At 38.1% G+C, this 12,741-nt stretch overlaps 1 protein-coding gene across 4 annotated transcripts in view; it reads right to left on the reverse strand.

Annotated features, from left to right (window-relative positions):
* Positions 1-2,071: 2,071 nt before the first annotated feature.
* Positions 2,072-12,741, reverse strand: part of LOC146471731 (prickle planar cell polarity protein 3-A-like) — a 24,252-nt gene continuing 13,582 nt past the window's right edge. For 3 of the 4 annotated variants that reach the window (XM_085120237.1, XM_085120238.1, XM_085120239.1), the window contains exons 2-6: positions 12,603-12,688; positions 8,224-8,404; positions 7,334-7,585; positions 6,814-7,017; positions 2,072-5,188 (exon numbers count right to left, since the gene is read on the reverse strand). In XM_085120237.1, the coding sequence (XP_084976363.1) occupies positions 3,665-5,188; positions 6,814-7,017; positions 7,334-7,585; positions 8,224-8,404; positions 12,603-12,688 (2,247 nt within the window). In that variant the 3' untranslated portion in view covers positions 2,072-3,664. Of the gene's footprint in view, positions 5,189-6,813; positions 7,018-7,333; positions 7,586-8,223; positions 8,405-8,498; positions 8,662-12,602; positions 12,689-12,741 lie in introns of those variants that run through there. The other variant, XM_085120240.1, reaches the window with a different exon arrangement.

Genomic DNA, 12,741 nt, shown 5'->3' on the forward strand with positions numbered 1-12,741 from the left:
ATTTCGGACCATTTTAATTTCGGACAAAAATAGTGTTCGAAAATAAAACCGTCCGAAATTTTTAAGCGTCCGAAATTGTTACAGTATGGTATAAAACTTTAAAAGTAGTTTCTGGGCGACGGCATCACATATTCAAAGCCAATATACATGATATGGCTAGAATTCGGATTAGGCGGCTTTGCTCAGTCGTTCTTTTTATCACTGGAAAGGAAAATATGTGTTTCTTTTATGAAAGACAAAAGCCTAGATAAATTCCATTATTTTCTCGTTGGTGTATCCGGCTGTAAAACCTTGAAGGTACAGTAAAACTATCATTTTCACAGATTTTATTTCAGTCTAATTCATGTTTTAGTCGTAAATTTACTTTAGGCATGTTTCAGCGCAGTGTCCGACATTTTTGTCCGAAAATTGTCTGAAATGAGGGAAAAAGTGTCCGAAAATTAAACTTCCGAAATTTTAACGTACGAAATTTTTTGCAAGTAATGTACACGAAATACCAGAAACTTGTCAGGAAGAAACGCTCTGCTAACAACCTCGTTCTCAGGGTCCTCTAACTTCCTTCCCTCGAAGAGAGAAGGGGACCATGGGAACGCGCGCGGCAAGCGTCATTGTGGCGGGAAAAGTCAGGCGTGCCTGGGCGAGCCTGGGCAAGTCCAGTGATTGTTTCCGGAGTTGTTTGCCTTTTGTTTTTCTCGGGTTTGTGCTTATGTTTCTACTTAGTCGCAGTTTATTTATCTTTCCTTTGTTGCTTTTGGTAATTTGTACCTGGAATATCCATTACAATGGAGGAAATGAACCAGACGCCACACAAGGTGTAGGGAAAGACGATGGGTGGCTGGTTGCTGAGAGAAAATTTACAGTTTTTGGTCCGTACGAAGAACGTGCGAGTTCAGGAAGGTAGGAATTGAACCAGGATTTCCCAGATCTTTGCTCTTACATGTAAATTTCTACAATGTTTGATTTGAATGCGTTTCCTGGAAATTGCTTGAAGTTGCCAATCAGGGAGAAGAAAGACGAAAACAACACATCTAGCAATGTCTTGTCTTACAACAATCGTTGCCACGTGGTTTAACTTGAGCTTAATGGAAACTTACGTGTATCAGAAAATTCGCGTTCTTACTCTTTGCATTTTTGCAGTGGCATGCAAAAGAAATGGATTGTTTATTTACTAGATTCGTGTGCTTATTTTTAAGAAGTCATATTGGGGGGAATGAGTAACTAGTAAGCTTATATTGTGGCTCTCTGTGATTTCCGCGAGGGCGATCAACTTCAAAGGATGTTATATTTTATTAAATTCATACATTTGAATTTCGAATGAAGTAATGGAAAGTGAATGATCATCGCAGTTATTTACGCAACTGAAAAGAAAGCCTGAAAAAATTCAGGCTTGAACGGGCCTTTGGGACTGCTATACCAGTGTAGTGCTCCATCACCAACTGAGCTATCAAGCCAACTGGGAGTTGTGAATTCGTGATATACCCGTTGAGGTGATGAGGTGAAAGTGACAGATGAAATTGAGGAAGAAAGAATGAATAAATAAATGACCATTGCTTAACCAGCTTAGAGTTGGCCCAGAAGCTCAGTTGGTAGGGCACTGCACCAGTGTTTAAATTCTGTTGAAGCCTGAATTTTTTCAGGCTTTCTCTTCACAACTGCTTAAGCTGCATACATAACTATGATGGTCATCCCCTAATTAAGTAAATACATGTATTATTTTATTCGCCTTTAGATCTGATATCCGATGTACCAATGCGCTGATCAATTTGAAACTTCAGCATCCCCCCTGCCCCGGCTACAGAATCAATAAATCATTTTACTCTGGGTTTTTTTTGTGCCTGATAAAACTGCAATGTATGTCACAAAATCAACAAAATTTTTCTCTCTTTCTGACAAAAAGGAGGTTCAAATTCTCAACCCTGACCAGGTTAAGTTCAAATTCCCAACTCCCTGAGCACGGAAAGTGGAAAAATGCTCGGAAGGGGTGGGTTGAAATTGATTGGTGCGTAACTGTTTCACTGCACCTCTACCTCTTAACCACATTAAAAAACTTCAAAATTAAGACAAGCACATGTGCAGCAAATTTAATGTCAATGGTTTATTCTTAAGCCAGCAAAAAATGCATGAACTTTCATTCATCCTTACTGCAACTGTCAAAAGCTGGTAATTCAGCACTTTAAACTTATATATTATTAATAGCATTGTTTAGAAACAGCCATAGAGTAACTAAACACACTGAAAAAGTAACAAGCCCAACTGAAGTGAAAATGTAATGGACCGTATGACAACTAATGCAAATTATTTATGGAAAAGAACGGGTAAATAAATCTCACATAATTCATGGGCCTGTAACAGTTGATTTCTAACAGCTTATATTACTGCTCCTGAAAGTGAAGTGTTTGTTTAATTATTATTGATAGATCAATGGATTATCCATAAATCCACAGTGTCCCATCCGGTCAATTTTCAGGTAGTTGTATTACCCAAAATGACTGAATGGGAGGCTAATATCTCCTGACATCAGCAGATGTGTCACAAGCTCCCTTTTCACTTTGCGCTTACCAAAACAAAGTATTCTATAAACTCGAGAATCACACTCAACACTGACTGCCAGAAATAACTATTAAAATAATCACTTTGCTTCCACTAAAATGCAATCTACTGTTGTCAAGTTTGATATATGGTTGAAAATGTATGAAAGTGATCTTCAAAACAAGTTAACTTAAACCAAAACCTTGCGAGAAAATGAAAACTGAAAAAGTTCATGTAAGCAAAGTCATATAGTCATTAAAACAGTAAACTTTCTGTGGTTGAACAACCCAAACAAGAACACAACAATATTTAATTCAAAAGCAATTTACTGCCAAATATTGGCCTTTTTTTTTCGTCTTGTAGCTTTTCATTGCTAAATGAGTTCAGGAAATTGTCAAGATTAATGTGTATATATGCCAGAGCCTTGAATGAACATTTTTTAGTTGAAATTTAAAGTGGTGTGAGTGCAATGTTTTGTAATTATCCATTTGCACCTATTTTTACTGTTTCATAGGAATTTTTATTTTGGTAGCTGTTTTGCTTTGAACTGTTTTTACAATGATTTAGGTAAAATTTAATATTCTGAACTGTCAATACTCAATGTATGCAACTTGTACTGAAGATGAGAACAGCTTGTGTATGTTACAGTACAATACTAATCTAACAAACCTGCTTAATGATGCCAAACATAACTCAGTTCTGTTGTCAATGCATTGCACAGTAACAATAATATCGATAAATAAAATTTCTCTCTGCAAATTGTCATATATTAATGGTTTTTTTTATCTTACTGCTAGAAATGAGATGAGGAATTTAATTTGCATTTCAAGTTCCTTAATATTATTATTGTAATTATCTTAGTATAAGAAAACAAGTCAACTTTTTATCTTTCCTTTTTCATACTGGTGAAGGCTCCTTGCCTCTTAACAACAAACAAAATTGTAACAAACCAAACTACAATATACAAACTTTCTACGTTGAAAAGCCTTACACTTATACAGCAGCTCTATAATAACTTTACATGCTACCCTAGCTATGTGTTTTCATTCAGTCACTTTAACATGCCATGTACTATTCAACAAGCCTCATGATGTAAAATTTTCCTGGTTTAAAATGTTCCAACTTTAAGCGCCTATTACTGTACCAAGCAGTTCTGCTTACTCTTGCCTGACTTCTGCTTTTTGGCTGCATCAGTGGTCTTGACAATTTGCGGTTGAGGCTTTTCAATGAAACCATCCTCTGTGTAAGCAATCCTTGGGCGTCTGATAGGCTTTGATTTGTTTTTATCCACTGGATTTGCAAAAGGATCTTCCCAAGGCAACTGCGATGACTTTGATTGGCTATGATGACTGCCTCGGGATTTAGTTTCCTTAGGCGCAGAGAAATTCCTATTCATCATGTGTTCCTTTCTTGCTGATATGTATGTTCCTGAAGAAGTTCTCCTGTGATTGCGCCGTGGAGGGGGGATAGAGATTGGCCTCCATGTCAGACTTTCCAAAGATCTTGACAATGGCCTTGAGTTTTCACCTTCGCTAAAGTAACACTTTGAATTAATAAAGTCCTCAGTGTCAATGTCATAGTATTTAATTTGCCTTGCTTTTGTGTGATGTCCTGAATTTTTGGATGTCCTTGAACAGTAGTCAGATGCATATCCAGAGGTATGTCTCTCCTTCCCCTTGACATGCTTACGATTTTTGTGCGAGTCGTGACTGGCTGATGAGGTCTCTGTGCCATAGTTGCTATCCTTCTCAATAGTTCCGTAGTTGCTATCCCTTGTAGATTCGTTGTCCACTGGAGTTGCTCTTATAAAGTCACAAGTGTTTATGCTGTCATACATTTGGACCCCGTATGATCTTTCAACATTGTCAACTGCTTGTCTCCCCCTTGAAACCTCCTGGAAATTTTCTACCCTGTGAAATCTGTCATTATCAAAATCAAAACCACCATAATTGCCACCTTGGGCACTGACACTGTCAAACACGTCAGTTGAGTATCCTGAAGATTCAATAGCGCCAAACATAGTTTGAGACAATCCTCTATGAGAGATTCCAACTGGAGCATCATTGAGGCATTGTCTGTCAAAATGTCCAATCCGATGATGAGTTAAAATGCCTGAATACCGCCCAATACTGTCACCATCAGTGCTAGGCTCATATGGGGCACTCAGTCCACCTGAAGCTGATGGGGTGCTAGAAGTCACATAGTCTGACTCAAGAGTACCAAGATCAGAAGTGCATTCATGGACATTGTAGTGTTTACTTTTGTCAACATCTGATTGTAAATGGGAAAAATGCTCATTCTCGTGGTACATTACAGGCACTCCACGACTGCACTCTGGAGAACAATAAATCTCTCCATTCTTAGGTAGAAAAGGCTGTCCAAGGAGAGATTTGCGGCAATTGTAACAACAAAAACAACTGTCTGTTGCATGCCAGTGTTGTCCGTTGTGCTCCATTTGACTTGCATCTGGGTCGATTGGCTCGCCACAAGCATCACAAAATTCTGCATACATTGACTTGAAACAGTGGCAACAAAATGGGTTTCCGTCCTTCATTATATACCGCATACCTCCAAGGGGACAGTCACATTCAAAACAGCAGAAATGGCTCACATGCCAGGATCTGTCTTCTGCTTCGGTACACTGCTCAGCAAAGATAATCTGATGAAATACATGGTAAAACAAAAAGAAAAGGCTATTTACACAACTGAAATCCATATCAAGGAAAGACAAAAATGTCTAAATCCAGGGATGCAAATAACGGCCGGTCAATGGACAATGTCCGGTCAAAATTGGGTATTGACCGGACAAATCCTTGGATTGCCGGACATCTTGTCCAGTCCTTTACCGACTCGTTCAGAGAAATTTTAATTTTTAACTATTTGATTATCACGAGGGACAACGTTCATGTTTCCGAAAGAAAGAAAAAACGAATATAAAACTAGATAAATTAGTGGTCGATAAATTCCCGGTAGTCGCAATTTTCGACGATGTCATCAAGCCCTAACCCTGTCGCGACCGCAAATCATCGTGTCTTCCGTTATTTTATTTACTTTAAGTGTTCCCAATTAGTAGAGGGTTTTACCTTAGGCTAGAAACCATGACTGACTCTTAAATAAAGTGATTGATTGTTCGATTGATTGAATGATCGGAAAGCACCCTCACGAAGAATAATCTCGTTGCACCGAGAATACTCCACGTAGCATTTGCTGCAAAGTGCGAAACGCGAACAAACCACACGTTACTTCCGGCACACCCTGCAAAACACTGGCAAAACATGCTTGGTTACTTACTAAAAACTTTCTGGTGATTTCATCACTCAATGTAACTCAAAAATGGAGCGTATAACACAAAAAGTGGAAGAATAAGGTTGTCTGATAGGGATTCTTCTTAACGGAAGAAAGGCATTTAATACAATTACATACAGTGCTGCCGAAGCTCGAAACCCTAAGACGATATGAATTAAAGTTAAGTGTTTCATGTTTATGTTTACATTTCAGTTAGCTTCTTTTTTCAAAGTAGTTAAGAGATCGATTGAACCCTTCAGCTTTCAAATATTCTACACATTTTACAGTACTTTAGGTTCAGTTGTAGAAATGATGTGGCGATTGCCAAAGTGTAATATTTAATTATAAGTGATTTTGGCAGATGTAAAGTAAAACGGACAATTGCGGTTGTATCTTGCGTAACCGTTTCACGTATTGAATGCGAGGCTGCTTCTGCAATAAAGAGTATTAAAACTATTAACTTGTAATTTTTATTGCTAAACCGACTTGGATTCAGTTGTTTTTTAGTTATAAAAGGATTACTGTGCAATCTGGGTTCACCATCGCAAAAGTTACGACTGTCAAAATTTGACCGGCCAAAAACGGGTAGTGTCCGAGCAAAAACATGTTTGACCGGACAACGTGACCGGCGCATGCCCGTTAGTTATTTGCAGCCCTGAAATCTATGGTTCAATTTTAGATTGTCACATGCATTTGAACACAACATTGGTACAAAATTAATAGAAGTTAAAATATTACGCTGTTTCTTCAATAAGCATTCTCTGGGTGTCACTATTTCTGTGCCTTTTTTTTAATCTTCTTTGTAACTTCCTTCAAATTTTCCTCTTCTTTGTTGAGAACATGACCATTCTGCCTGTTATTTCACTTTTTTAGGATGTTCCCACTATACCCCAAAAAAACATACTGAAAAGTACTTTTTATGTGACAAAAATTGTTCTGGTATAGTGTGAATATAAATGTAATGTAAAACTTTCTCAAACCAAGGTCTGGCTTACACACCTCATCACATGCAGCACATCTGGGCCTCAATGTTTCTGCATGGTGTCTACCACAAAAAATCCTGCCATCCTTGTAGCAGTAGATTAAATCCACCAAAAGCTCTTTGCATACACAGCAGACAAAGCAAGCAGCATGCCAACTTGTGTTCTGACCAGCTCTTGGAGCAAACACTGCCATGGATCCAGGGCAGACGCGATCACCACACTGCAAGAAAACATCAGTTTTCTATATTATTAAAGTCCTACTAACAGACCCTAGGTTCTTTTAAAGAGTTCCTTCCAGTACCAATCTATATAGGGGAAAAGAGAGAGGGGTCCGACGTTCTCCCCTGTACCTGCCACCTACCCAAGCTGCTGACAACAATCAACATACACCTGAATGAAAAGATATCATTGTTTTAATCAAGGTGTCTGCTGTGAAGAAAAGGCGCAAAAAAGGCCAAATATGAGAACTTAAGCCACCTAAATCACCATGAATTTTACCATAAAGCCATCAAAAGTTAAAATGCCGATATTCTCACCTCTCTGCAACTGTAACCTTCAGATACATCTGGTATCTGCTTCACCATCCCTCTGTCTAGAGCATCTCTTTTCCTCAGTGCCACGAAGATCCGGAGTTCTTTTTTTTCCTCATCAGTCAGGCCATTACAGAACCTTGCCTCACTATCGTAGGGTGGAAGTTGGACAATGATCTGCTTGTTGCGGTATCTTTCTCCATGGCTGTCAATGTATGGAACCTTTTCTTCTGGTAACGAACTCATGTAGGCATGTACCTAAATAGTGGGTAATGTAGTTCACCATTGGCTTTCTTCTTTTAGCTTGTGTATATTTGTTAATCCCAAAAAGAATGCCCTAAGTCCAGTCTTGTAAAGGTTTTAAGAGAAACAATTTAACCATTTATTATCCGATAAGGGCGTAATTTGTGTTTGCTATTCTTTAGGCCAACAAAACTCCATGACAGTTATTTAGTGTAGGTCTCAATATACCATGATCAAAACAACTATAAATGATAATCATGCACAATACAAGGTTGGACAAAGAGAATATCCTGACAAAGAGAATATCCCCCACAAGCTGAAAATAAGTATGTTCCCCAAAATACTTTAATAAACCATAACCTCAATAGGACATACCAAAACTAGTTACCTTTTCAGGGCATTATTATTTAATTTGAGCTTCCACCTGATAAGATTGCTTGAAAAACAAATTTGATAAAATTTGGAAAAAATCAAATAACATTGGACAACAGCTTTTCACCTAAATGACCCACAGTTAAAGATCCACAAACTCAAAACATATAACTATGCATATGTCATAAGTCCAAGATTGCATGACTGTTGATTTTGCAAGGGTAAGGTTCAGAAAATTTATATTCTTTTGGCAACAAAGATTTTTTGTTGTCTTCACCCACCTGCTCAGCATTTAATCCAGGCGGCACCCATGCGTATTCATCTAAAGCACAACCACTATCATCATCACTTGGAAATCCAGAATAGTTTACATCTCCTAAGAATACACTGCGTCCTGCCCTGGCGTCATCTACAATAATGTTATGATCTTCTCGTGGGCACTTGCAGTGCTGACAAATTTTCCTGTGGTTCAATAAGAATTTTATTCAATCGATAACAAAGCAAGACTGGAAACATCATGAATAAGTTAAATTACATTTATCCAGAAAATATTTACTTGAGTTTCATCAGATAGTAGATTGAAAATTACAAATACTAAGGAATTTTCCAATAAAAATCAAGTAAATGTTAAGCGTTCTCGTTGATAAGTGCTGCAAACTGGCTGAAACATGGCTTCTTTTGTTGAGAAGCTGCAAAGCCGGCCTACATTTAATGTTAACGCAGGCACATAATTATCAACTATTACTTCCCATACTACCTACCTCTGGCAATTAGCCTTGTACTGTTTAAAACTTAATGAGAGCCTAGAATGATCTCCAGAAGAGGTCTCCCTGTTTTTGACTAACTCTGTGAAGTGATGTTCCTTCTAAAATTTCATGTATCCTAGTAAAATATTGAATATCTAGACATGTCCGTTCAGTGCCTGCTAATTGCTTGACAGAGGATATTTGTACGTGTCAAGCAAATCAATCTAAGAGAAATAATTTGCTTTTGTAAGCTTAAAAGCCAGGCAACAAATTAAAGCGTCTATTCTTTTTTGGTCTTACTTTAATCAAGCTTTGTACTGGAATCAACCTAATACTGCACCAAACATATGTTGGTTGGCTGATAAGTTTTGAAATGGGAAATGTGTTGATTTGATAAAGTCAACAAGCCTAGACGTGCCCAAGAAATATGCAAATTAATCAAAGACATACTACCACAAAGCATAAAACATGCCATATGCAACTGCACTGTCTCACTTACTTGAAAAACCTCTTCGCACCTATATCTGCATAAACAGATAAATTACCATTTGAAACAAACTTAAACATCGATAAAGCCAATTAAACCTACAAAATTTTATTGCTGGCCTGTAAAACAAAACAGTAGCTAGGATATTTAATCTACTGTATATTGTTAGTTCTATTTTTAAGTTAATCTATCCTTAACTTGTTAAAAAGACCTTAGGTCAAATATAGCCTAAGCTTGAAGACGCCTCTGAGTACAGCTGTTTTAAAATGAATTATTTTAATTTGTAGCTGGAAGTCCTTTGCTACTGCTAGGGATACGAAGAACAAAAATTGCGAAGTGCAAAGTTTAACTTTTAGGTTTATCCGGAGAAAATTGTTTTAAATCACTGAACGTATTTTTTTTTTTTTTTTTTTTTTGTAACAAGAATAAGTTCTACCCTTCGACCTGTAAGACGTTTACCCTAAAGATCGGGTTAATTTTTCAAATTCACAAGGGCTGTATTCAAATATATTGCATGTCTGTACTAAAATAACATGTGCTATACTTTAGTTGTATGTGAGCAATGAACAAAGCAATATTTCTTTTCCTTGTAACTGAAAAAATACAACTTGGGTGGCTTGATTACAAATATACAAACAGAAAACATCAATAAATAAACACGCAACAAACAGCGAGGCATTAATAATTCAAGAGAAAAGATACTTTTTTATTCGCAAAGATAAGAAACAGTAATTGCTTAAAAAATTATCCTTTGTGGGAATAGAAAAAACAGATGTTTCACACGTAAGACGAAACAATATTCAAGTCACGTCGATTTATTCAGCTTGTCAGTAGATATATATTTCCACCTTTTGAAAGCTCGAGGGTTGTCAATATTTTGCTCATTTTAAAAAAGCTAACATTTTCGAGAAGATCTGCCACTTAAAAGGTTAACCAAAGCCGATTTGGAAGAAAACCGCTGCGTTAAAACGCAAAACCGATCTCGAGATTTAATATAATTCTTAAAGGTTCAACACATCTTGACATTGCTGTTTTACCTTTTCTTTATTTTACACTTTTGTTAAAATAGGAGACCACACACTTGGCAACGAAATATACAAAGAAACATTCCTTTAAAACTCTTGGTAATTTAATAAAAACAATTGATCATTTGTATTGTAATCTCTGTGAAGATAAAACTTGAAATAAGTGAAAATTCATTATCTTTGTCATAACAACAGTGCCATAAGTAATAGTTTATCGCTTTCGGCCACTTCCACGAAAATGGGTTTACGGGATTAGGATTTCCATGTCGTCTGTGAAAGGATTTCTGCACTTTTTAAAACGCAAACCAAAACCTGACTTCAGAATTTGTCATGTTTGCATGTGGCGGTCGAGCGAGGCACTAACATTCAATGCAGTACAAATATCAATTTCAAAAACAATTTCTGGCCATAGCCTCGTATTGTTTTGGTGCGAACTGAGGTATTGCCACCTTATGAAATTTTGCGTTTTAATGAAAAAGAGCCAGTGACGTTTAACTCTTAATTACTTTTTAATGTGCTCCCAAATGACAATGTTTTTCGACTTCAACGTGTTTTTGACAGCATGATAAGATTGGATGTGGCTCACTAAAAGAGGAAATGCCCAGATCACATGAACCGTAATTAAACGAAAATGAAGAAAATTTTCAGTCACATGGAGAAGTGAAACACATCGTGGTTTCTCTTACCCTGTATAATTCTCCACCCAAAAATGCTAGGAAAGAAATTTTCAGAATCGCGAGAATTTGTCACTTCGAATCAGGCGGGTCAAAGATCTAGCTGATGATACTATGCCCTCGGGGAAAACGACCAGCATTTTTTTCTTGTGTGCGACGTGTTCTTTCATCTTTCGGATCAGAGAATAAACAGATGTAGCAAAACACCTTTTTAATACGGCCCAGATAAATAAAACACAACAGCTTCCAGCCATGTGTGCGCGAAAACTCAGCTAGAGCGACATTTTTCCCAACTAAAAATGTCAGTTACAACAGAGAACGAAAACAAGAATCAACTCTTTGTATAGCTTGGAGGAAGTGAAGGATTTTTGGAACGGCGACGTTTTTGAGAAGGTATATCCTTCACTGTGTGCTCGATATCTTCTTGCTCGCTCTCTCTCCGTTTCGTGATGCCGCTCGCGGTAATTAAAGAAATTTCTGGCGGCAAAGAAGGCGTTCTGTCCGCCATTTGTTAGAGCCGCGCGCGTGAGCGTACCCCAGGACCAGGGTTAACAGATGGAATTTCTCAGCGGCGCGAGCCAAGTAGCTTCCGGGCGAGGAAGTACTAAACGAAACTCAAGACTGCTGTTACGAGATTACCAGTCATTAAATAGCATATTCACTCGTGTTTATAATCGAAGTATCACACACCGCCACCGTGTGAAAATACTGCGTCAAATTTCGAGCACGGATCTCGCTGGTAGTTTCGGTTTGATGCTTTTTCGGTATATCCTTGTTTTGTCAAAGAGGAGTTCAAAATAACAAGTGAATTCCCACCCTCTTGTCGGAAATTGACAGTTTGGTTCACCGCGTAGCCCTCCTTCCGACTGTGTTAGAATTCGGAAAATGGCCGAAGCCCTGATCCGTCCGCCTAAATCTAAAATCTGCGGCGTCTGGTAAACACATTTGTCTTAATTAAAAGATCTCTTTATTCTCAACAATTCTTCCGATTCATGTCAGGTTTTAAGCAAGAGCTAAATGTACAAGACAGCGGGTTTCAATAGCGTGGGTGCACCACTGCGATGGATGAATGATCAAACGATACTAAACAAACAGCCGCGAGTGTCTCAAGCATCGATCCGAGACCACCGTACTCAAGCCTCTTGCTCGCTAATAAACATTGAAATCAATCCGCGCCTTTCGAAACGCAACTTCGGTGAAAGAGCCTTCAGTAAATATGCCTAAGAATCAAGACCTTTTAATGCCAATTACAACAATAAAAAGAATAAGAGGCCGTAAAATTAGCTTAACTATTGTTCAATGTTGATTTCACCAACACGAAATTCTGTCATCCCTGCCTATCGGCAAAATGAACAAGAAATATACAGGAGCGTGCTTTCCTTGTGGGACTTTATAAAGGAGTATCTCTTACGTTTGACCCCTGATACATCCGTACCGTATCTTAAATGCCTATCTAATCTTTTGGACAAGGCCACGGGCAGAAGCCTTTGCTGGCGTCCTGAGTCTGCGAATGCACAAAATTCCAAAGCACAATATCGCTGATATCCCAAAGGCGAATGGCTGTTTCACCCCGGGGCAAACTGGTTGTTGCTCTCTTTGGAATAGTGTGTTGATTTGCGTGCCACTTGAAACTGGTAGTACATTCACGCTGGGAACAAAGCAACCCAGCCGATGTTCTGTTGAACACAGAACCTGTTGCTTACAGCAGTGAAACAATCCATCACTTACCGCCAATAATGGGCAGAAAACCCTGGACATAACTCGCCACAGTTGTTGCAGGTGTTGGCCTTCTCCTCTTCAAGTGTTACCATTCTCTGTTGAAATCACAAGCAAAACCTGTTGTCAATGATCTGTATTTATGGCAGCC

This window comes from Pavona decussata, unplaced genomic scaffold (assembly GCF_977016875.1).
Source record: "Pavona decussata unplaced genomic scaffold, jaPavDecu1.1 SCAFFOLD_102, whole genome shotgun sequence".
Classification (NCBI taxonomy): Eukaryota; Metazoa; Cnidaria; class Anthozoa; order Scleractinia; family Agariciidae; genus Pavona; species Pavona decussata.